The sequence below is a fragment of the Salmo trutta genome, chromosome 15 (genome assembly GCF_901001165.1).
Source record: "Salmo trutta chromosome 15, fSalTru1.1, whole genome shotgun sequence".
Lineage (NCBI taxonomy): Eukaryota > Metazoa > Chordata > Actinopteri > Salmoniformes > Salmonidae > Salmo > Salmo trutta.
The window spans coordinates 47,753,992-47,780,331 of record NC_042971.1 but is presented as its reverse complement, the minus strand read 5'-3'; the positions used below and the strand labels follow the sequence as shown (position 1 = coordinate 47,780,331).

The following is a 26,340-nucleotide window of genomic DNA, read 5'->3' as shown; positions in this document are numbered from 1 at the left end:
TCATATTTCTATATAAAAACAGCATTTTACATCGGCACCTGACGTTGACTAACTATTTTCCCAGAAAATGCGTCCCGGGAAACAGTGCTACAATTTTATAAATTACTATTCGAAAACGATTTTTTTTTTTTATATTGTCAATCTAAGATTTATAGATGAATATCTCTTGAAAACACCCGTCATAACAGATTTTAAATTAACTTTACAGGGTAATCACACTTTGAGATAAAAGGGGATGCGATACCCAGAAAATGAGCTAGAAAGCCTAGCTCGTCGCCATCTTGGAAAAATCGCACATCACATCTGATCTTGTATAATATTGCCAATAATCCCTCACCTTTAGTTGTCTTCATCAGAAAGCACTTTCCGGGATCCCAGGTCCACGACAAATGTATTTTCGGTCGAAAAAGTCCATCCTTTATGTTCCATTAGCTTGCTGTTGTTAGCGCGTCCTAAGGCTGTAATCAAATGTTGATACGGGCGCGGGACCTGCCTAACGAAAAATGACTTTTTTGACTGCTGTAGGTTCGTTCAAACATGTCAAACGTTGTATAACATTAATCTTCAGGGCCTGTTTCAACAAGAGAGCCAATCAGATTCGAGTGGGACGATTTCATTGTGTTTCAAAAGGTTTCCAAAGGTGGGGGCAGACACGGCCGCCGACGTCACAATGCTGATGGCCCTACTACTGTGACCAGTTGCCACATCGTCTCCTTCACTGAGTTTCGACCGCAGAAGCCTCAAAACACTTTGTAAAGACTGGGGACATCTAGTGGAAGCACTGGAAAGTGCTCAATTATTATTTTTTCACGTTGTAAATTATAGGGAAGGCTGTGAAGTCGAGTCCACAATTCAGAATCCCACTTCCTGGTTCAATCGGTCTCGGGGTTTTGACTGCCATACGAGTTCTGTTATACTCACAGACACCATTCAAACAGTTTCAGAAACTTTAGGGTGTTTTCCATCCATATAAAATAAGTATATGCATGTCCTAGCTTCTGAGTTTGATTAGTAGGCCGTTGAAAATGGGAACGAATTTTTTCAAAAATGCGCTGTGGCGCCCCCATTGGTAGGGTACTCGCAAGAGGTTAAAGGGAAGATCATGGGTGGAGAGCCACACCCAATGACCCGGTCAGAGGAGCCAAAGAGGCCTTCGGTGTCAGTTTGCCTGGTATTGGTGTCGGGCAGAGGAGTGGAGCAAGGAGGATCGGGCTCTGATCCAGATGGTTGACATCGTCCAATGAATGCCTCGGCTGATGGCACCCCTGCATTGGCCTCTTGTTCAGGAAATGGGGGGTGAACCCGAACTGACACTCAAACGGTGACAATCCAGTGGATAAGTTCAGCAGAGTGTTATGAGCATATTCCGCCCAGACGAGGAACTTGCTCCAATTGCTGGCCTGAGTGCGGGTGGAACCCCGAGGAGAGACTCACTGACGCCCCCAACAGGGAGCAGAAGGCCTTCCAACACCGTGCAACAAACTGAGACCCACAATCTGAGACAATGTCCTGGGGAAGTCGGTGTAGTCGAAATACATGGGTAATCCTGAGATCAGAGGTCTCCTTCGCTGAGGGCAACTTGGGTAAGGCGATGAAATGGATTGCCTTGGGGAACCGATCGACGACCACCAGGATAGTGGTAAGTTATTGGGATGGAGGTAACCCTGTGATAAAGTCTGGGGATGGGCAGAGGTTAGAGCAACCCAGCCGGTCGCTGTCAAGAGGACTTGCTTTGGGCACAGGTGGAACAGGCCGCAACAAAGGATCTCACATCCTCAATCATGTTGGGCCACCAGAATTTCTGTCTCAGGAACTCCAGTGTCCGATTAACCCCTGGATGCCCAGTTAATTTAGAGCAGTATTCCCATTGTAGCACTCCAGAACAGGCTGATTGCGGAACATAAAGTCTGTTAATGGGACCCCTGCCGGGGTCAGGTTCTCAGGTCTGGGCTTGTTGTACCATGGTCTCAATACTCCATATCACAGGGGCCACAACGCGGGAGTTGGGGATGATGGGCTCAGAGTCCCTCTCCTCACTAAAGACATCATGTTGGCGGGACAGGGCATCTGCTTTCTGATTCTTGGATCAGGGAGATAGGCTAGTGTGAAATCAAACTGTTAAAAACAGCCTACCTAGCCTGGTGAGCGTTCAACCTCTTGTATTCTTGAATGGAGACCAAGTTCTTATGGTCCATCCAGATCACGAAAGGATGAGGTAACCTCCGCAGTAGAGATTCAGCACCCTTCGCACATTCACCTGTCATGCTCCTGTGGGCTCAGACGTGTGTGTCCCAGCTGCATTGGCTCCTCAATACTGAGTTCGGGGGGCTTGGGGTGCTCAGGAAACCGTGATACTGGGGTAGTGTCAAAAAGGCGCTCTCACGTTCTCGGAGGCGGTTGTCGATCCTGATTGCCAGCGTTATCAGGGACTCGAGGTCCTTTGCCAGTTCCCAACAGGCCAGTTCATCCTTGATGGAGTTAGACAAACCCTGGTTTGACCCAGGCGCAGAGAAGAGACCAGACAAGGAATTAGTGATTAAAGATAAATATAATACTTTACTGAGAAACGGTAAACAAAGGATCACAGTAACACTGGGAAAACAACAAACATTAAGTCTTGAAAACTCACTCAGGAGACAAACGCAGACGCCATACAATTCAAGCTTCTGCAAAGGAAACCAGAGAACACACCTCTGTGATTAATGTCTCCAGGACGGTCTCTGCCGCCCACTGGTAACAGTTGGAACCATGACAATACCCCCCCTTCTAGGAGTGGCTCCAGTCGCGGAGCCAGGGCAACCACCACGTAGTTGATTGATGTCCCGAACAGGTCCCGGATCCAGGATGTCCGTGCAGGCACCCACGCCCGCTCCTCGTGGAACCATGACAGTATGTCTCCCTCTTCACATTTTTTCATCATACCTGACTGGTAGTGTGCAGGCTTTTCTTACACTAACTTCTCTCACTGAATTCATTTATGCACTTGTCAATGTTCAGAGAAGCGCACAGCTTCACGGCTTAACCCATTAGGACTATGCATAAATGACTGAGCTATTGTGCAAACTCCAAATGTTAAATTTTTCCATTGCATCAAAATGTAACACCATTTTATTTCAGGCAGGAATTCAATACCCTTGTCTGTACATTATGCCCTGAATCTATCCTACCACACCCAGAAATCTGCTCCTTTTATTCTCTGTTCCCAACGCACTAGACGACCCGTTCTTATAGCCTTTAGCCGTATCCTCATCCTACTTCTCCTCTGTTCCTCTAGTGATGTAGAGGTTAACCCAGGCCCTGTGTGTCCCCAGGCCCTTTCATTAATTGACTTCTGTAACCGTAAAAGCCTTGGGTTCATGCATGTTAACGTCAGAAGCATCCTCCATAAGTTTGCTTTACTCACTACTTTAGCACACTCCGCCAACAATGATGTCCTAACCGTGTCTGAATCCTGGCTTAGGAAGGCCACCAAAAATTCTGAAATTTCCATCCCCAATTACAACATTTTCCGTCAAGATAGAAATGCTAAAGGGGGCGGAGTGGCAATCTACTATAGAGATAATCTGCAGAGTTCTGTCATACTATCCAGGTCTATGCCCAAACAGTTCGAGCTTCTACTTTTAAAACTCCATCTCCCCAGAAATAAGTCCCTCACTGTTGCCACTTGTTATAGACCCCCCTCAGCTCCCAGCTGTGCCCTGGACACCATATGTGAATTGATTGCCCCCCATCTATCGTCAGAGTTCGTACTGTTAGGTGATCTAAACTGGGATATACTTAACACCCCGGTCATCCTACAATCTAAGATAGATGCCCTCAATCTCATACAAATTATCAAGGAACCTAACATGTACAACCCCAAATCCATAAACATGGGCACCCTCATAGATATCATCCTGAACAACTTGCCCTCTAAATACACCTCTGCTGTTTTTAACCACGATCTCAGCGATCACTGCCTCATTGCCTACGCGTCCGTTATGGGTCTGCGGTCAAACGACCACCCCTCATCACTGTCAAACACTCCCTAAAACACTTCTGCGAGCAGGCCTTTCTAATCAAACTGGCCCGGGTATCCTGGAAGGATATTGACCTCATCCCGTCAGTAGAGGATGCCTAGTTGTTCTTTAAAAGTGCCTTCCTCACCATCTTAAATAAGTATGCCCCGTTCAAAAAGTTTTGAACTAAGAACAGATATAGAGCCTGGTTCACTCCAGACCTGACTGCCCTTGACCAGCACAAAAACATCATGTGGCGTACTGCACTAGCATCGAATAGTCCCCGCAATATGCAACTTATCAGGGAAGTCAGGAACCAATAAACACAGTCAGTTAGGAAAGCAAAGGCTAGCTTTTTCAAACAGAAATTTACATCCCACAGAACTAATTCCAAAAAGTTTTGGGACACTGTAAAGTCCATGGAGAATAAGAGCACCTCCTCCCAGCTGCCCATTGCACTGAGGCTAAGAAACACTGTCACCACCGATAAATCCACGATAATCAAGAATTTCAATAAGCTATTCTCTACGGCTGGCCATGCTTTCCACCTGGCTACCCCAACCCCAGCTAACAGCTCTGCACCCCCCGCAGCCATTCCTCCTGACAGAGCTGGTGTAACTGAGTCAGGTTTGTAGGCCTCCTTGCTCGCACACGCTTTTTCAGTTCTGCCCACAACTTTTCAATGGAACTGAGGTCAGGGCTTTGTGATGGCCACTCCAATACCTTGACTTTGTTGTCCTTAAGCTATTTTGCCACAACTTTGGAAGTATGGTTGGGGTCATTGTCCATTTGGAAGACCCATTTGCGACCAAGCTTTAACTTCCTGACTGATGTAATGAGAGGTTGCCTAAATATATCCACTTAATTTTCCTGCCTAATGATGCCATCTATTTTGTGAAGTGCACCAGTCCCTCCTTCAGCAAAGCACCCCCACAACATGATGCTGCTACCCCGTGCTTCACAGTTGGGATGGTGTTCTTCGGCTTGCAAGCCTCCCCCTTTTTCCTCCAAACATAACGAAGCTTCTAAAGCTATGACATCATTTTCTGGAATTTTCCAAACGTTTAAAGGCACAGACAACTTAGTGTATGTAAACTTCTGACCCACTGGAATTGTGATTCAGTGAATTATAAGTGAAATAATCTGTCTGTTAACAATTGTTGGAAAAATTACTTGTGCCGTGCACAAAGTAGATGTCCTTAACCGACATGCAAAAACTGGTTTGTTAATTTAACAAGACATTTGTGGAGTGGTTGAAAAACAAGTTTTATTGACTCCAACCTAAGTGTATGTAAACTTCTGACTTTAACTGTACCTACCTCATCCCCATATTTGTTTTTGTTTTTCTGCTCTTTTGCACACCAGTATTTCTACTTGCACATCCTCATCTGCACATCTATCACTCTAGTATTAATTGATAAATTGTAATTACTTTGCCACTATGGCCTATTTATTGCCTTACCTCCTTACTTCATTTGCTCACACTGTATACAGATTTTTCTATTGTGTTATTGACTGTAAGTTTGTTTATCCCATGTGTAACTCTGTGTTGTTGTTTTTGTCGCACTGCTTTGCTTTATCTTGACCAGGTCGCAGTTGTAAATGAGAACTTGATCTCAACTGGCCTACCTGGTTAAATAAAGGTGAAATATATATATTTTTTTAAGTCTCTCCAGCTCACGAAGGTATATTAAACTGCTGCTGTGCTGAGTTTCGTAGACGTAAGCTGTATTGCACTTGTTTAAAAGAGCAAGTTTAATGTTGTGAAGCTGACAGCTGTAAGCCTTAGTTATTATTCTGTTTTTAAGTTAACGATTACTCTTCTACCATACTGAGTAGGTATGCAAATACTTGGTGCACTCTGACCGAATCCATAGTAGAATAACAAAGAACTGTTTTCACTCTGAAAACCCTGATGGCATCATGTTTTATCTCTGAAAGTTGTAGAAACACTTTATTTGTACATCATAATATCTCAACACAAGAGTTCTGGCTCCAGTCTTATGTCTGTGTCCATAGTTTATACACACACATTGTCCACATACCAACAGCATGGGCTCTGTCTGTTCACATGGAGGTAGGAGGGAAAATATGCCAATGCACCCATGATGAGTGATGGATTACACATCATGTCAATACAATGATAAGGCATTCAAATGTTTTTTTTATTGATTATTATAATTGCTGGCTCTGCTCCAATCACTGAATACTGCCAACTTGCACATCCATGACAATAATCATAATAACATACAGGCTCCAGTTTATTACTGCTTTTATAAAAAAACATGTTTTACATCAACAATCAATAAATTGTTCAGGCAACAACCCTCATGTAAGCATTTCTTTTTTGCAGCTCATCATTTTCACACCTAGTCAATAATTATTGGCTTTATTAAAAAAAGCTTATGATTGCTTTAACTACAGGTTTGACTTGCTGAGGTATTATGAAACCTAAAGGCTTCTTCTGCAAGGAAGGCAGATGACCCATTTTCAAACCTTCGACACTGAGAAAAAAAACACTGAAATATTGCTGAAGCTCTGCATTGTCTCTATCGATCAATTCTATGAAATTTTCTACAGAATTATGCCTACAGAATCGTAATTTTCGTGAATGTTTGCAGTCTAAACCTATATAGTCGTGGCCAAAAGTTTTGAGAATGACACAAATATTAATTTCCACAAAGTTTGCTGCTTCAGTGACTTCAGACATTTTTGTCAGATGTTACTATGGAATACTGAAGTATAATTATAAGCATTTCGTAAGTGTCAAAGGCTTTTATTGACAATTACATGAAGTTGATGCAAAGAGTCAATATTTGCAGTGTTGACCCTTCTTTTTCAAGACCTCTGCAATCCGCCCTGGCATGCTGTCAATTAACTTCTGGGCCACATCCTGACTGATGGCAGCCCATTCTTGCATAATCAATGCTTGGAGTTTGTCAGAATTTGTGGGTTTTTGTTTGTCCACCCGCCTCTTGAGGATTGACCACAAGTTCTCAATGGGATTAAGGTCTGGGGAGTTCCTGGCCATGGACCCAAAATATTGATGTTTTGTTCCCCGAGTCACTTAGTTATCACTTTTGCCTTATGGCAAGGTGCTCCACCATGCTGGAAAAAGCATTGTTCGTCACCAAACTGTTCCTGGATGGTAGGGAGAAGTTGCTATCGGAGGATGTGTTGGTACCATTCTTTATTCATGGCTGTGTTCTTAGGCAAAATTGTGAGTGAGCCCACTCCCTGGCTAAGAAGCAACCCCACACATTAATGGTCTCAGGATGCTTTACTGTTGGCATGACACAGGACTGATGGTAGCGCTCACCTTGTCTTCTCAGGACAAGCTTTTTTCCGGATGCCCCAAACAATCGGAAAGGGGATTCATCAGAGAAAATGACTTTACCCCGGTCCTCAGCAGTCCAATCCCTGTACCTTTTGCAGAATATCAGTCTGTCACTGATGTTTTTCCTGGAGAGAAGTGGCTTCTTTGCTGCCCTTCTTGACACCAGGTCACCCTCCAAAAGTCTTCGCCTCAATGTGCGTGCAGATGCACTCACACCTGCCTGCTGCCTTTCCTGAGCAAGCTCTGTACTGTTGGTGCCCCGATCCCGCAGCTGAATCAACTTTAGGAGACAGTCCTGGCACTTGCTGGACTTTCTTGGGTGCCCTGAAGCCTTCTTCACAACAATTGAACTGCTCTCCTTGAAGTTCTTGATGATCTGATAAATGGTTGATTTAGGTGCAGTCTTACTGGCAGCAATATCCCTGCCTGTGAAGCCTTTTTTGTGCAAAGCAATGATGACGGCACGTGTTTCCTTGCAAGCAACCATGGCTGACAGAGGAAGAACAATGATTCTAAGCACCACCCTCCTTTTGAAGCTTCCAGTCTTTTATTTGAACTCAATCAGCATGACAGAGTGATCTCCAGCCTTGTCCTCGTCAACACCCACACCTGTGTTAACGAGAGAATCACTGACATGATGTCAGCTGGTCATTTTGTAACAGGGCTGAAATGCAGTGGAATTTTTTGGGGGGGATTCAGTTCATTTGCATGGCAAAGAGGGACTTTGCAATTAATTGCAATTCATCTGATCACTCTTCATAACATTCTGGAGTATATGCAAATTGCCATCATACAAACTGAGGCAGCAGACTTTGTGAAAATTAATATTTATGTAATTCTCAAAACCTTTGGCCATGACTGTAGTACTGTTTGTAATTATTGAACAAGAATTGCACTTTTTTGCATCAATCGCACCATCATCAGAATGTGGACTGTTGAGTGAAAATTCTGAGAGTAGTTGTCATTGGAGCTACATAAAATTAGCAAAAAAAGAAACATCCTCTCACTGTCAACTGTGTTTATTTTCAGCAAACTTAACATGTATAAATATTTCTATGAACGTAACAAGATTCAACAACTGAGACATAAACTGAACAAGTTCCACAGACATGTGACTAACAGAAATGGAATAATGTGTCCCTGAACAAAGGGGGGGTCAAAATCAAAAGTAAGTCAGTATCTGGTGTGGCCACCAGCTGCATTAAGTACTGAAGTGCATCTCTTCCTCATGGACTGCACCAGATTTGCCAGTTCTTGCTGTGAGACGTTGCCCCACTCTTCCAGCAAGGCACCTGCAAGTTCCCGGACATTTCTGTGGGGAATGGCCCTAGCCCTAGCCCTCACCCGCCGATCCAACAGGTCCCAGACGTCCTCTATGGGATTGAGATCCGGGCTCTTCGCTGGCCATGGCAGAACAACTGACATTCCTGTCTTGCAGGAAATCATGCGCAGAACGAGCAGTATGGCTGGTGGCATTGTCATGTTAGAGGGTCATGTCAGGATGAGCCTGCAGGAAGGGTACCACATGAGGGAGGAGGATGTCTTCCCTGTAACGCACAGCGTTGAGATTGCCTGCAATTACAACAAGCTCAGTCCGATGATACTGTGACACACTGCCACAGACCATGACGGACCCTCCACCTCCACCTCCAAATCGTTCCTGCTCCAGAGTACAGGCCTCGGTGCAACGCTCTATCCTTCTATGATAAGCACGAATCCGACCATCACCCCTGGTGAGACAAAACCGCAACTCGTCAGTGAAGAGCACTTTTTGCCAGTCCTGTCTGGTCCAGCGACGGTGGGTTTGTGCCCATAGGCGACGTTGTTGCTGGTGATGTCTGGTGAGGACCTGCCTTACAACAGGCCTACAAGCCCTCAGTCCAGCCTCTCTCAGCCTATTGCGGACAGTCTGAGCACTGATGGAGGGATTGTGCATTCCTGGTGTAACTCGGGCAGTTGTTGTTGCCATCCTGTACCTGTCCCGCAGGTGTGATGTTCGGATGTACCGATCCTGCGCAGGTGTTGTTACACGTGGTCTGCCACTGCGAGGACGATCTGCTGTCCGTCCTGTCTCCTTGTAGCGCTGTCTTAGGCGTCTCACAGTACTGGCATTGCAATTTATTGCCCTGGCCACATCTGCAGTCCTCATGCCTCCTTGCATCATGCCTAAGGCACGTTTACACAGATGAGCAGGGACCCTGGGCATCTTTCTTTTGTTTTTTTTTCAGAGTCAGTAGAAAGTCCTCTTTAGTGTCCTAAGTTTTCATAACTATGACCTTAATTGCCTACCGTCTGTAAGCTGTTAGTGTCTGTTCCACAGGTGCATGTTCATTAATTGTTTATGGTTCATTGAACAAGCATGAGAAACAGTGTTTAAACCCTTTACAACGAAGATCTGTGAAGTTATTTGGATTTTTACGAATTATCTTTGAAAGACAGGGTCCTGAAAAAGGGACGTTTATTTTTTTGCTGAGTTTACATTGGAAATATGTGGGAGGTGTTTTGGGGTAGATAACATATATGGATGCTGTTAGACAAAATTGAGTATTCTTAATCTGGCATGAATGACGTACTACACATGTACTGTAGTTGGGATGTTTCAGGGGATGCATTTACGATGCAGAGGAGTGGTATGAACCATCACCTTCAAGCTCTTCTTAAAACCCCATCAGTGTCAGAATAACAAAGTAGCTAGTAGCTGTGCAACCTTTTGAGTCTGTGCCTTTCTTCAGAATAATTATGAACATAAAATATTCTCAGTTGACATTACAAATTCTCTTGTTTGGGAAAGTATTGCAATCTTTTAGGCCAAATGTTTCTGACACATTAATTGGCATAAATAAATTTGTTAAGATGCTCCTTCTTTCCCTTTACCCAATCAGGAAGCTCAAACCTGGGGTATCAGGGCCTGATATCAGCAAGGATAGATAGCACTTACAAGTTGAAAGTCTTAATGCTGCATTACTTATTTATTGAAACACTGATTATTGGCTTACTGGTACATGCTCCTATGTCATCAATGTCATAATAATCCTCAAACTCTCAGAGACCCATTTACCATCACAAAACGCCTCATTGCATCACAGAGCTCTGCCTATAATAACATGAATGGACCATGAACCAAAATTTGTTCTAAATTAAAAGGAAATTACAGATTAAGCAAAGTAAATCCCATCGGTTTAATTCGAACTCCATTGAGCAGCAATGTTCAGTGTATGTGGAAACCATTCACAGCACAGTCAATGGTCTGTGACTTCACGCTACAATACCCAAGTAAATAAAGGAAAAACACAGGTTTAACCATGCAGGTGTGTGTGATATCTAGTTGATGATGTACATTTGCCACACCCTAATTCCCCCCTAAAATGGCTGCTTCCATTTGGCTCAATTATCAATCAACCAAGCCATTCCTCCCTTCCTCTGCAACATGCATAATAATGAGAAGAACATGCCTTCCACCAATAAACCACCACCATACCCTCCACCCTCTCAGCCACTTTAATGGTAGATACCGCCCGTCCGTGTCCACGACTGATTGAACCATAAAGTCTCCAGCAAGCTAATGGAAGGGGCCCACCCACAGCCTGCTCACACACAGGAATGGATTCAACCCTTCTGCAATTAAAGCTAATCTGAGGCCAAAGGCGTAGCCTAATGGATTTCAATAAAGGAGGCTGGCTGCACCAGACAATTGGGACTTTGATTTATGTGTGCTGAACTGGAGAGGGAGAGTGGTTGATGTACAGGAAGCACTGTGAGGAGCTGTGAACATCTCAGTGGATGTTTCTCCTAGAGGGACATCATGTACTGCTGAGGGTAATGACTACAGGCTCAATCTTTCAAAGGTGATGGGTTTGGGGATGGATTGACCTTTACACTGACTAGATTCCTGTTTCCACTCAACATACCATATCGTATGAGCATTTGTCTGATCTTTAAACCTGACCAAACACAGCAGAGCCATAACAGACGATTTACGATTATTTTATTGGATAGCAAAGGATTCGTGCCTTGTTCTCATTTGCAAAAACATTCTACATTTACAGTGCAGGCTGTTCAAGGTCTTTCCTCCAGTAAGTAAGAATGAAAAATACACAGTACACCACCTGCATGATTTATAAACAATTGCCAGTGGATTCCAGATTATTACTCTCTTCCTACAGACAATGGTGTAACTGTGCACACTATAGGAAACTGAAACAATAGCTATACCTGTCATGCTTGTCATATTACATAATACCACAAACACAATGTCTATACAGACATATATAACAACCTCTTGATAACCAGCTATCTATTCCTCCTGCATCCTCTCTGTCTTTTATCTCATAATCTTTGCTCTTGCTTCCACACACACCAACAGGCACGACAACGCCTCTTCCCCCTCAGGAGGCTGGAAAGACTGCAAGGCACTACAGAGGGTAGTGCATACGGCCCATCACTGGGGCCGAGCTCCCTGCCATCCAGGACCTCTGTACCAGACAGTGTCAGAGAAAGGCCGTAAAAATTGTCAGACTCCAGCTAGCCAAGTCACAGACTGTTCTCTCTACTACCGCACAGCAAGCAGTACTGATGTATCAAGTCTGGAACCAACAGGACCCTGAACAGCTTCTAACCCCAAGCCATAAGACTACTAAATAGTTAACCAAATAGCTACCTGGACAATCTGCATTGACCATCTTTGCACTAACTTGTTTGATTCATCATATACGCTGCTGCTACTGTTTATTATCTATCCTGTTGCCTAGGCACTTTACCCCTACCTATATGTATATATCTACCTCAATTACCTCATACCCCTGCACATCAACTTGGTACTGGTACTCTGTGTATATAGTAAAGTTATCGTTACTCATTGTGTACTTGTTCTTCATGTTGTTATTTTTTCTATATTTTTCTCTCTGCATTGTTGGGAAGGGCTAGTAAGGAAGCATTTCACTGTTAGTCTACACCTGTTGTTTACGAAGCATGTGACAAATAACATTTGATTTGATGGTTTTCACCATCCTGCTCTCAAGTATTCTCCATGCCTCTAATGAGTCTAATCCAACACCCCGTTTGCAATATCTCGCATATTCTCTCTCTCATTCACACACACTTCACACCCTAGTTTCTTGCTGTCTAGATTTCCAGCACACACTTAGACACTTCCAACCTATGCTCTCTCCCTATCTCTCTATTCTTTCTCTGCTTCCTTTGAGCTATGGATCGTTTGATGTATTTTCATCACACTGGGCATTTGGTTGGGATTATTATTCATTATTCAGGACTGTTCTTCTCTACCCCCCAGCTGGTGTGATAGACAGAGATCCAGCCTGGCAGCCTCCCTCCCTGGGTCTGGTGGTGAATCACACTTTATGTATAGTGACCTGGGCTCTCCAGGAATTAACATTTAAGAGGCGTGCAGTGGCAGCCCACATGCACAGACAGAAAAAGAACAAAGACAAAAGTAGGCATGCACTCACTCATACAAAACAAGAAACCAGATTATTTAATTGCTATTAGGTAAGGCAAACACCCCACCCAATCCCCAACTCCCCATTCCCCAAATCCCCACTGCGTGACTAGATGCGACTTACAAAATGAGCAGTGAACACTGATAAATCATTTTCATGAGCTCTGGTGGTCTTCGCCAACACTTAGGATGACAAGGGTGATTGGTCACGGTGCACAATAGTCTCAAAGGCGCTGGTAAAAAAAAGAAAGCGATAGAGAGAGAAAGCGTAGTGCAAACAGAACCCCCCCGACAAATGGAGCCCTTGGGATGTCACGTGTTTACACATTGATTATTTGGGGTAACTATAAAACAACATTACATGTTTACTATGCATGTTTTATGTGTTCCAACTATCATGCAACATTAGGCTACAAGATAATTTAAAAAGATAATATATCTATTAGCCTACATTGGCATGTTACAGGCTATATCTTCTCATTTAAACAAGTAAAGTACACATTAATTAGGCCTAGGCTATACATCAATAGTTGCGTTCAGACTTGCAATAGCAAGCACGGATATTTTTATAATATGTTTCTGCAAATCAACATAAAATCGTCTGCAAATTGAATCAGAGTATGCTAAACCAGTAAAAGACTAATAAACAAGCAAACACACGACACATTCGGATCTGATGTAAACGTATCCCATACGTACCTCGGATAAAAACGGACTTCATTATGGAGATAGAATCCAAAAGAAGGCACCTCTTGTGTGTGTGGTTTAATACTTGTTCTCTGCTTGAAAAGCAAAGACCCTGTTCAGAGGGATAGCAGTGGAAAATCCAGGGCACCGTCCATGAAAACTTTAGCCCAAGGTTTTAACATAGAAGCGAGATGGAGAACGCAGTCTCCTCTTCGCGCCACGCTTAGTCATTTGAGAGGTGCGCAGGGAACAAAACCTCCGATTTACATCCGAATACAGACAACCCAAAGGAACGTCTCCAAACGGACCACATAAACGCACGGGTGGCAGCAATCCAATGGGCTACAGAATTAAAACCAGCAGCTGTCCACGGTTAAGAACAGTCATATATCCAATCATCCTTCGTGTGGTTTCCAACGCAGAGTTATCCTAGATGAGTAGTTCATTGTCGGTTGGCTTGTGAAGGTTGGGATCCAAAGACCTGCGCATCTCTAGCAGCTTAGAACAAGACAGGGCAGTGGGGAGATGCAGGCGCGCGGGCGTCTTTTTGAGTCAGAACGTGAGGAAGCAACTGAGATCATAGACTCATTTACACAGGCAGCCCAATTCTGATATTTTTTTCCACTAATTGGTCTTTTGACCAATCACATCATATCTTTTGACATCTGATCTATTTCAGAGCTGATCTGATTGGTTAAAATACCTATTAGTGAAACAAATATCAGAATTGGGCTGCTTGTGTAAACGCAGCAAATATGTTGGTGTTGGTGAACTTCTCTGTACTCTGATCACAACCCATATCGTGGGACAACAACCACACACACGCAGAACCGATGATCGCAACAAACGACATCCACTTGGCAAAAACTGGTTGTATCAACGTTGTTTCCACGTCATTAAAAAAACACTCAAAGAAACAATATGATGACGATGAATCAATGTTGAAAACTGATTGGATTAGTGAAAAGACTACAATTTTTTTTACCCAACTTTTAACCTAAATCCAATGGCATGGTGACATTTGTTGTTGATTTAACGTTAAATTCACGTTGACAACTCAACCAAATGTAAATCACAACTAGACGTTGAAATTATGTCTGTGCCCAGTGGGTAATACGCATCTCAGGACCGTTAAGTGATGGACAGCAAAGAAACTGTATATTTTTATTTACTGATAGGTGTTATTGCTCTTGATTTATCTCGACCCGTTTAATTGATTGTAACACGTCATAGAAAACGAGTTTATATCATAGGATATTCGTAATGATAGGTGAGAATGAGATCTCCCTATCAGGCTATTCTAAATTAAGAGAGAGAGACGCCTCCCAGCGGTGGTGTGAACGCTCAAGTTACCGCACCTCCCTAACTGTACTGTCTCAACAAGCCTATATTACATAACTATTATACATGTTGCTGTAAAAAGCACACCATTTAATAGAAGCCTATCAGTCGTTGTTACATTAAATGTTTTCCATAGAGAAGACAAACATGTTTTTTCTTTGAATGTCTGTAAAACACACTTCAACAGAGATTTATATTTTTGCCTTTTCCACCTTGCCTCGTTGTGTTTATGCTAATCAGCACCATGGACAGCGCACGTACCCACCGCGCTCTTTCCCCTCTAGACGAGTAAACGTGAGGCTATCCTGCAGTAAGGAGTGCAGACGAGAACACTGGTTGTTGTAATTACTAGTCCTGTTTCCATGATAGTGTTTAATGACCACTGTGTGCAAGTAACAGCAGGCCTAGCTCATGCAATGGAAATTAGCACGTTGTTTACTAAACGGAACACTATTTTGCGCCATAGAAAACATAAACTCATCAAAAAAAAGAAATGTCCTCTCACTGTCAACTGCGTTTATTTTCAGCAAACTTAACATGTGTTCATACAAATATTTACACAACAAAATTCAACAACTGACACAAACTGAACAAGTTCAACAGACATATGACTAACAGAAATTGATTAATGTGTCCCTGAACAAAGGGGGGTCAAAATCAAAAGTAACAGTCAGTATCTGGTGTGGCCACCAGCTGCATTAAGTACTGCAGTGCATCTCCTCCTCAAGGACTGCACCAGATTTGCCAGTTCTTGCTGTGAGACGTTGCCCCACTCTTCCACCAAGGCACCTGCAAGTTCCCGGACATTTCTGGGGTGGAATGGCCCTAGCCCTCACCCTCCGATCCAACAGGTCCCAGACGTCCTCTATGGGATTGAGATCCGGGCTCTTCGCTGGCCATGGCAGAACAACTGACATTCCTGTCTTGCAGGAAATCATGCGCAGAACGAGCAGTATGGCTGGTGGCATTGTCATGTTAGAGGGTCATGTCAGGATGAGCCTGCAGGAAGGGTACCACATGAGGGAGGAGGATGTCTTCCCTGTAACGCACAGCGTTGAGATTGCCTGCAATTACAACAAGCTCAGTCCGATGATACTGTGACACACTGCCACAGACCATGGCGGACCCTCCACCTCCACCTCCAAATCGTTCCCGCTCCAGAGTACAGGCCTCGGTGCAACGCTCATTCCTTCTATGATAAGCGCGAATCCGACCATCAACCCTGGTGAGACAAAACCGCAACTCGTCAGTGAAGAGCACTTTTTGCCAGTCCTGTCTGGTCCAGCGACGGTGGGTTTGTGCCCATAGGCGACGTTGTTGCCGGTGATGTCTGGCGAGGACCTGCCTTACAACAGGCCTACAAGCCATCAGTCCAGCCTCTCTCAGCCTATTGCGGACACTCTGAGCACTGATGGAGGGATTGTGCATTCCTGGTGTAACTCGGGCAGTCGTTGTTGCCATCCTGTACCTGTCCCGCAGGTTTGATGTTCGGATGTACCGATCCTGTGCAGGTGTTGTTACACGTGGTCTGCCACTGCGAGGACGATCTGCTGTCCGCCCTGTCTCCCTGTAGCGCTGTCTTTGGCGTCTCTCTAAGTAATGTGCCATCCCGCTGTACAAAAACTGGTTGAATCAATGTGTTTTCCACGTCATTTCAAACCCAGAAATGTCAATGTGATTATGTTCAATCAACGTGGAAAACGAATTGGATTTGCAAAAAGTAATCCATTTAACTTCATTTAATCTTTTTTTCATCCAACTTTGAACCTAAATCCAATGACATGGTAACATTTTTTGTTGATTTCACCTTGAATTCACGTTAGTTGACAATTTAACCAAATGTAAATACAAAACTAGATCTTTAACTGAAGTCTGTCCAGGAGGATAGATAACACATAGCTTCAGAAAACAAAAACACATATCTGTTAGGGTCAGTAATTTGTGCAAATCTCTGCATTCATTATCTGTCTGTCACACTTGGCATCCATTCACATGAAACAGACATGCTTTATTCCATCGTGGCTGGGACCTCTGTTCCCAACAAGATCTCACAGTCTCATTTCAGCATTCAACATTTGTCAAATTTTGGAGGGTTAAGTTTGGGCATTAATTCTGACTGGTTAAGGTAAGAGTTAAGGTTTAGGATATGGTTAAAACAGTAAAAACATAATGGTTAGGTGTAGGCATTCATTCTGACTGGTTAATGGTGCAATATGCAGAAATCGCCATTTCCTGGTTACTACAATTCTAATAGTTCTCCCAATTTCAGCTTTTCTGACGTAACAAGCTATGTATAGTGTAGAGAATCATTGTACCGAATCGTACCGAAATAACATATATATATATTTTTTAATTCTTCTTAGACTTGCTTTCAATGAGAATGACAGATATATAACTCACATTTCTATGTGAATTTGGCCTGCTCGCCCAAAAAGTGACATAATGCAGCTTTAAGGTAAGGGTTAAATAAAAAAATAAATACAAATAAAATAAAATTGTGCTTGGCACTGGGATTGAACCCGCAATCCTCGGAGCTTGAGCGCACAGGTAATAGGAACTCACGTTGCCCCCAGTGGACGGTATTGAAGGAATCTCCTGATGTCCTGGATACCTGGCCGAATGTTGAATACTGAAGTCTATCTGGTGTGATCTAGCTACTCTTCCCTACTTATGAGATATGGCTAATTTGCCTCTCGAGGCTGAGAAAATGCTGCACTCCACTGCATTGTCTTTCAGAGAGAAACACAAACCTCATTAACATCTTGCAACCGGGACAATGTGAAATTGCTTATGTTAAGCTGCAATTACATGGCATCCTACTCTTTTTACTCACACTCATCATTTAATTGGATTTCCTAACACTTCCTGCTGTTTGCAGGCTGCAGGATGGAGGGGTGTAAGTGTAAGTCTCTCTAAAATGCATGTCTAAATCTGCCTACCCCTAACACTGTGAATAATAACTTTTGTCAGTAACTCAGTATAATGTAGAAGTAATTCTACCTGTTATACATGTTCCTATGATTTTCAGGGTTGGCAATCTGTTTATTAACCAATACATTTTAGCTGAAGTAATCATGTATCCAATTGACTTGCTCCTGCCATACAGTACAGCTATGACTGGGCTGTAAAGGATTTCCTTCACATTACAACCAGACAACAAGCACAATGATGCAACAAGCTCTTCTGCTTCTTGGATACACACGTTTATATGGAGCTTCATGAAAACTTAGTAGCTTATAAGCTGTCTATAATATTGGTGAATGCTCATGGCATGTTTGCTCTGGTCATCGGCTGTGTTTGTACCATCCCTTTGACTCCAGTTCCACCCTAATGTTGAGCACTAGTAAAGCCTTTGCCAGGTCATTTTTTCTGCTGCATTAATTAATGATGGGCATGTTCCCTCATATGCCTATGGAGTTTTTATAAATAAGCCAACATGTAAAGGAATGCATGCCCTGTCTGACGTATTACAGATATATAATAAAGTATCGTAATATGCTGCAGGCATTTATCAAAAGACAATCACTTTATTAAATGCATCACTTTATGCTGTTGATATTTTTCTGTTCAGAAACATATTTATTTTTTAAGTCCACACTTAAGACATGTTATATAAATCTTCTGTGCTCTGTCTTTTGGTATTAGGCTTACTGTGAACTTGGGGATACAGACAGTTCTGTGTTTCTCTAAACTGGTTGGTTTGTACAAAACAAGTACAACAGATCTGTTTACTCTATTTACTGTGCCTCAGAAAATTCTAGGTCATATTTTCTGCAAAATGTCTGAAATTATACATCAATACAAGGAAGGTAATGTAACTGTTACAAGTTTTGGCCTGAGGCAAGAAGACTTTATGGATTTTGAATCAGCTTATATATCTAGCCGAGAATTCTCCTCGGCATCACAAAAACAAGTTATCTTTATGTACATATACAATCTATCCACAGAACTCTACCCATCTCCCACTCGCTCCCAATTATATATGGAGCCTGTAATTAAAAGATGCAAATCACTGTGGGTGTTTCAACTGTCAGGGAAGGGGGTGAAACAGGAAGGGCTTTGTGATTCAGACCTTCTGAAGTACCTGTGACACATGGTTTGTAGTCAGTTGATTAATTCTATGCTCCGTGGACTCACTCACTACGCTTCTAGAAAGCTTTCCGGGTCTATTTGAAGACATCTCCAAAAACACTTTACATTTCACCAAGATACCCTAACCCTACAGAAATATGCACCTTTCATGGCACAGACATGTACTGCAACATCAGGTTCCAACAACAGTTTTATTTAAATCATAAATCATCCTAGTACTGTCTTGGTACTGTTGGAAAGAGCTGTGAGCAGGTTCAGCAAAGGTCTCTTAGGACAGGCAATTTTCTGTACAGTAAACTTGAGCAGGAGCCATATGATGGACGCTCCAGCACCACAATCTATGTTCTGATTAGAACTTAGCAGAGATTGAGTGATGTAACAACTCTGTTTGGAGATGTGTAGGCAGCTATTAATATTCTTGAGACAGTGTTCCGGAGCAGGAACCCAAAGCTTCTTAGCTGGGGGATGAAAAAGTCAATATGAACATGAATTAATGATTCCTAAGCTCATCAGCAGCGCAGTGCTCACCAAGGCCGACATTTTGTGTACAGTCATTAATTACCTCTGTGCATACATCAGGCAGGAAGGAAAACATTTGTGTCTGACATTGTGGAACTTCCAATATGGGTGGAAGACACTGATGGGCCCCAAGTCCAAAGAGGAGAAAGCTTGCCATCTGCCAATGACAGAGAGTCAATGACAGACACATCTGCTCTTTTCACCAGTTTGGCATTAGCGTCAGACATCTATGCAGGAGACACACAGACACAAAACATTTAGCAAAATGACTGAAAACGTATTTGTCATCTTATTACCGGTGATACTTTTTCAATAAGCTAAAAATTCCTCCTGCAGGATTGATGCCCCTTATTGAACAAAACATAGCTCAAGTTTCAAACTCATTCATTAGGTGAATGGTAACAGACCCTTTCTGCCTCCAATGGACAATACGAATGAACACAAGAATAGGAGGACCTTTCAGCATTAATAATCATCTGTTCCTGCTATTCAGGAGTACAAAATATAAGTCATCCAAAGAAAAATTAGAGTGTTATGATTGAGAAGTAATGCTCAAAGTACAGGGTTATGATTGAAAAGAAATGCTCAAAGTACAAGTTTATGATTAAAAATTGATTCTCAAAGTAAAGGGTTATGATTAAAAAGCAATGCTCAATGTACAGGGTTATTCTTGAAAAGAAATGCTTAAAGTGCAGGGTTATAAATGAAATGTAAGGTTAGGTTTCACTATCACCAGCACGATGACAATGATTTAAGTATAGCACAGGAGTGCATTTCTATTTCAACTGAAAAAGTAATGAAAAAAGGAAACTCAGAGTGATGCATCAACCTTACATATCCACATTTATAAAGCAATGGTTCAACACAATTACCCTTGTAGAAGTCATTGCCCTTGTGAATTATCCTCTAATAATGAAAAAGTTCACACCACAAAGCAAAATATAACATTTTATGCTTATTGCCACTCAAAATGGGCAAATTTCCACATTTCAACAAGGGCTAGAACAGTGAAGGTAAAGTAAAGTTCAGCTATTTCTCAACCCTGACATAGAAGTGACATTGACGTGTGGCCTAGTGGGCACCTTTCTCACAGTACGTCACCTTCGTCAAGGTGCTTTGTCTATATTTGTTGACCGACCTTTCCTACATTCAGATAAATTGGAAAGGTATGGTGTTCTCTGACAGGGTCTCTTTTAAACGTTCAAGACAATGACAAGACTGAGTCTCTCCAGCACATTACATTACCATATATAATACTGTACTTTATATTGATACAAAGACTTATGATTAATCTCTTCCATTGCTACAGTATCGTGTATTACATGTATTTGAAAGTGTATATATCCCAGGTAAAAAAACAGAAATCATATATTTTAACAGCATGATTACTGTCTCAGTGGTTACTAGAAAGAGCAGAAAGAACGGAGGCAAAAAAGCCATTACCTTGTCCTGGAGAGGGCTCTCTCTGGGTGCTTAGCTGACTTCTGATGAGCAATTACATCCTCAGGTTTCTTCTCTGTTGGTACAGTATTTAGAATAGCAATGGGAGGAAAGAGAGGGAAATGCTTCTGGATCATTATTTTCATAGATCTCCTGCAGATGGGATTTTCAGTCAAGTCTTGTCTACCTACTCAAACAGCTTGCTCTTGCCTGGGTTGCTCTTGGAAGGGGGGAGGGGGGGGGCTGAAGAAGTCACGTCTCACCAACAATCTGACATTCCTCAGAATTCACACCCACCTTAGCTGGGTGAGAAGCAAGCAGACCTGTAACGACAGGTGAAGAAGGGAGAAGGCCAAGCACGCAATAGAGTACTTTCTCCAATCTGTGCCTCAGGCACCTACACTCCAACACCACCATATTATGTGTCATCCTATATCTTGTCTAATATAGAGGTGATTGCAGTCTGAATGGCCCTAATAATGTAACAAATCCTGTTGTCGTTTTGTGAAAAAAGCAGTCTCAAAGGTCTGACAACTGTTGTGCGATCTGGAGCTGATGCTGTTCACACCTTGGTTCTCAGTGTTAAATAGAAACAGTCTCTCTCTCTCTCTCTCTCGCTCTCTCTCTCTCTCTCTCTCTCTCTCTCTCTCTCTCTCTCTCTCTCTCTCTCTCTCTCTCTCTCTCTCTCTGTGAAATGGAGACCAGTGATCTGTAAACAAGGCCATTCCACAGGGCAGAAGTCAAGGCTCAGCCCCTGTTGCTAATATACATAACCGGGGAATATCATAACACATCAAATGTTATTTGACACATGCTTCATAAACAGGTGTAGACTTACAGGTCATTTTCCAACAATACAGAATTAAAGATAATACAAATAAAAATAAAATGGTGACACAGTGAACAACGAATAACTATAAGGAATAATAAATTACTTATATACAGTGGGGGAAAAAGTATTTGATCCCTTGCTGATTTTCTACGTTTGCCCACTTACAAAGAAATGATCAGTCTATAATTTTAATAGTAGGTTTATTTGAACAGTGAGAGACAGAATAACAACAGAAAAATCCAGAAAAATGCATGTCAAAAATGATTTGCATTTTAATGAGGGAAATAAGTATTTGACCCCTCTGCAAAACATGACTTAGTACTTGGTGGCAAAACCCTCGTTGGCAATCACAGAGGTCAGACGTTTCTTGTAGTTGGCCACCAGGTTTGCACACATCTCAGGAGGGATTTTGACCCACTCCTCTTTGCAGATCTTGTCCAAGTCATTAAGGTTTCGAGGCTGAGGTTTGGAAACTCGAACCTTCAGCTCCCTCCACAGATTTTCTATGGGATTAAGGTCTGGAGACTGGCTAGGCCACTCCAGGACCTTAATGTGCTTCTTCTTGAGCCACTCCTTTGTTGCCTTGGCTGTGTGTTTTGGATCATTGTCATGCTGGAATACCCATCCACAACCCATTTTCAATGCCCTGGCTGAGGGATGGAGGTTTTCACCCAAGATTTGACGGTACATGGCCCCGTCCATCGTCCCTTTGATGCGGTGAAGTTGTCCTGTCCCCTTAGCAGAAAAACACCCCCAAAGCATAATGTTTCCACCTCCATGTTTGACGGTGGAGATGGTGTTCTTGGGGTCATAGGCAGCATTCCTCCTCCTCCAAACACGGCGAGTTGAGTTGATGTCAAAGAGCTCCATTTTGGTCTCATCTGACCACAACACTTTCACCAGTTGTCCTCTGAGTCATTCAGATGTTCATTGGCTGTCACGACTACTGCCAAGGGCGGTTCCTCTCCCTGTTCGGGTGGCGCTCTGCGGTCGTCGTCACCGGCCTACTAGCTGTCATCAATCCCTTTTTTGTTTTTCTGTTAGTTATGTCTTTATGAGTTACACCTGTTTCCCATTAGTAATTGGTTTTATTATTTAAGCCCGCCTCTCCACTTGTTCTGTGTGCGGGCTTGTTACGTGTCGTCACTTTGTATGTTTTGTGGTACATGTATTTTGGACTTCGGGGTTATTGTTTCGCCCTGTTGTGTTTGGACATATTTCCTCGGTTTTCAGTACTTATTAAATTACATATTGTACCAAACATTTTCCTGCTTCCTGCGCCTGACTCCACACCCACGAAGCCCAAAGTGTTACATTGGCAAACTTCAGATGGGCATGTATATGTATTCTTGAGCGGGGGACCTTGCGGGCGCTGCAGGATTTCAGTCCTTCACGGCGTAGTGTGTTACCAATTGTTTTCTTGGTGACTTGGTGACAAGATCCTCCCGTGTAGTTCTGGGCTGATTCCTCACCGTTCTCGTGATCATTGCAACTCCATGAGGTGAGATCTTGCATGGAGCCCCAGGCCGAGGGAGATTGACAGTTCTTTTGTGTTTCTTCCATTTGCGAATAATCGCACCAAATGTTGTCACCTTCTCACCAAGCTGCTTGGTGATGGTCTTGTAGCCCATTCCAGCCTTGTGTAGGTCTACAATCTTGTCCCTGACATCCTTGGAGAGCTCTTTGGTCTTGGCCATGGTGGAGAGTTTGGAATCTGATTGATTGATTGCTTCTGAGGACAGGTGTCTTTTTTACAGGTAACAAGCTGCGGTTAGGAGCAGTCCCTTTAAGAGTGTGCTCCTAATCTCACCTGGGAGCCTGGGAGACAGAAATCTTTCTAATTGAGAGGGGGTCAAATACTTATTTCCCTCATTAAAATGCAAATCAATTTATAACATTTCTGACATGCACTTTTCTGTATATTTTTGTTGTTATTCTGTCTCTCACTGTTCAAATAAAACGACCATTAAAATTATACACTGATCCTTTCTTTGTCAGTGGGCAAACGTACAAAATCAGCAGGGGATCAAATACTTTTCCCCCCCACTGTATAGGGAGTACCAGTGCCGAATTGATGTGCAGGGGTAGAGGTAAATTGATGTAGCTTTATACATATAGGTAGGGTTAAATTGACTAGGCAGCAGAATAGATAATAAACAGTAGCAGAAGTGTATGTGGTGTGTGAAAGTATGCATGTGTGCGCATGTTATGTGTGTGTGGGCGTATGTAGTGTGTGTGTACGTGTGTGTTGTGTGTGTTGAGGTGTCAGTGTAAGTACTGTCCATTCAGAAAGTATTCAGACCCATTGACTTTTTCCACATTTTGTTACGTTACAGCCTTATTCAAAATTGATAAAATATGTTTTTTCCCTCATCAATCTACACACAATACCCCGTAATGTCAAAGCAAAAAACAGTGTTTAGAAATGTTTGCAAATGTTTAAAAAAAAATACTGAAATAGCACATTTACATAAGTATTCAGACCCTTTACTCAGTATGTTGATGAAGCACCTTTGCCAGTGATTACAATATTCTTGGGTATGACTCTACAAGCTTAGCACACCTGTATTTGGGGAGTTCCTCTCGTTCTTCTCTGCAGATCCTCTCAAACTCTTTTAGGTTAGATGGGGAGAGTCACTGCACAGCTTTTTTCAGGTCTCTCCAGAGATGTTCAATTGGGTTCAAGTCCGGGCTTTGACTGGGCCACTCAAAGACATTCAGAGACTTGTCCCGAAGCCACTCATGCGTTGTCTTGGCTGTGTGCTTAGAGCCGTTGTCCAGTTGGAAGGTGAACCTTTGCCCCAGTCTGAGGTCCTGAGCGCTCTGGAGCAGGTTTTCATAAAGGATATCTCTATATTTTTCTTCGTTCATCTTTTCCTTGATCCTGACTAGTCTTCCAGTCCCTGCCGCTGCAAAACATCCCCACAGCATGATGCTGCCACCCCCATGCTTCACCATAGGGATGGTGCCAGGTTTCCTCCAGACGTGACGCTTGGCATTCAGGCCAAAGAGTTCAATCTTGGTTACATCAGACCAGAGAATCTTGTTTCTCATTGTCTGAGTCCTTTAGGTGCCTTTTGGCAAACTCCAAGGGGACTGTTATGTGCATTTTACTGAGGAGTGGCTTCCAACTGGCCACTCTACCATAAAGGCCTTATTGGTGGAGTGCTGTAGAGACGGTTGTCCTTCTGGAAGTTTCTCCCATCTCCACAGAGGAACTCTGGAGCTCTGTCAGAGTGACCATCGGGTTCTTGGTCACCTCCCTTACCAAGGCCTTTCTCCCCCGATTGCTCAGTTTGGCCGGGTGGCCAGCTCTAGGAAGAGTCTTGGTTGTTCCAAACTTCTTCCATTTAAGAATGATGGAGGCACATTGTTCTTGGGGACCTTCAATGCTGCAGACATTTTTTGGTACCCTTCCCCAGATCTGTGCCTCGACACAATCCTGTCTCGGAGGTCTACGGACAATTCCTTCAACCTCGTGGCTTTGTTTTTGCTCTGACATGCACTGTCAACTGTGGGACCTTATATAGACAGGTGTGTGCCTTTCCAAATCATGTCCAATCAATTGAATTTACCACAAGGGGACACCAATCAAGTTGTAGAAACATCTCAAGGATGATCAATGGAAGCAGGATGCACCTGAGCTCAATTATTAGTCTCATAGCAAAGGGTCTGAGTACTTTTATTTTTTTATTAAATTATTATTATTATTTTTTATTTTTTTATTTAATCCATTTCAGAAAAGGCTGTAGCATAACAAAATGTTGAAAAAGTCAAGTGGTCTGAATACTCGGTGAATGCACTGTATGTGTGCGTTTGTGGGTAGAGTCCAGTGTATGTGTAGAGAATGTGTAAAAGAGTTAGCGCAAAAAAGGGTCAATGCAGGTAGTCCGGGTAGCCATTTGATTATCTATTTAGCAGTCTTGTTTAGCGGTCTTATGGCTTGGAGGTAGAAGCTGTTCAGAGTCCTGTTGGTTCCGGACTTAGTGCATCGGTACCGTTTGCCATCCGATAGCAGACAGAGCAGTCTATGGCTGGTGGCTGGAGTCTTTGAAAAAGATTTTGGGCCTTCCACTGACAGCGCCTGATATAGAGGTCCTGGATGGCAGGGAGCTCGGCCCCAGTAATGTACTGGGACATACTCACCACCCTTTGTAGTGCCTTGCGGTCGGGTGCTTTGCAGTTGCCCTACCAAGCGGTTATGCAGCCAGTCAAGATGCTTTCAAGGGTGCAGCTGTAGAACTTTTTGAGGATCTGAGTGCCCATGCCAAATCAGCTTGCTGAGGGGGAAGAGGCGCTGTCATGCCCTCTTCACAATTGTGTGGGTGCGTGTGGACTATGTTAATTCCTTTGTTATGTGGACACCAAGGAACTTGAAGTTCTCAACCTTCTCCACTACAGCCCCATCGATGTGGATGGGGACATGCTCGACACTCCGTTTCCTGTAGTCCACAATCAGCTCCTTTGTCTCACTGACATTGAGGGACAGGTAGTTGTACTGGCACCACACCACCAGGCCTCTGACCTCCTCCCTATAAGTTGCCTCATCGTCGTCTGTTATCAGTCCTACCGCCGTCGTGTCGTCAGCAAACTTGATGATGGGGTTGGAGTTGTGTGCAGCCATGCAGTTGTGGGTGAA

General features: G+C 43.2%; 1 protein-coding gene across 3 annotated transcripts in view; it reads right to left on the bottom strand.

The window, feature by feature from the left end:
• Window positions 1–20,963, bottom strand: part of LOC115149204 (reticulon-4 receptor) — a 54,592-nt gene extending 33,629 nt beyond the window's left edge. The window contains exon 1 of one of the 3 annotated variants that reach the window (XM_029691841.1): window positions 20,873–20,963. Coding sequence is in view for 1 of the 3 variants with exons in the window: in XM_029691838.1 (XP_029547698.1) it covers window positions 13,490–13,511 (22 nt within the window). In the remaining 2 variants the exon portion in view is untranslated. Of the gene's footprint in view, window positions 1–12,914; window positions 13,049–13,489; window positions 14,086–20,872 lie in introns of those variants that run through there. The other 2 variants (XM_029691838.1, XM_029691840.1) reach the window with 2 other exon arrangements.
• Window positions 20,964–26,340: the final 5,377 nt, after the last annotated feature.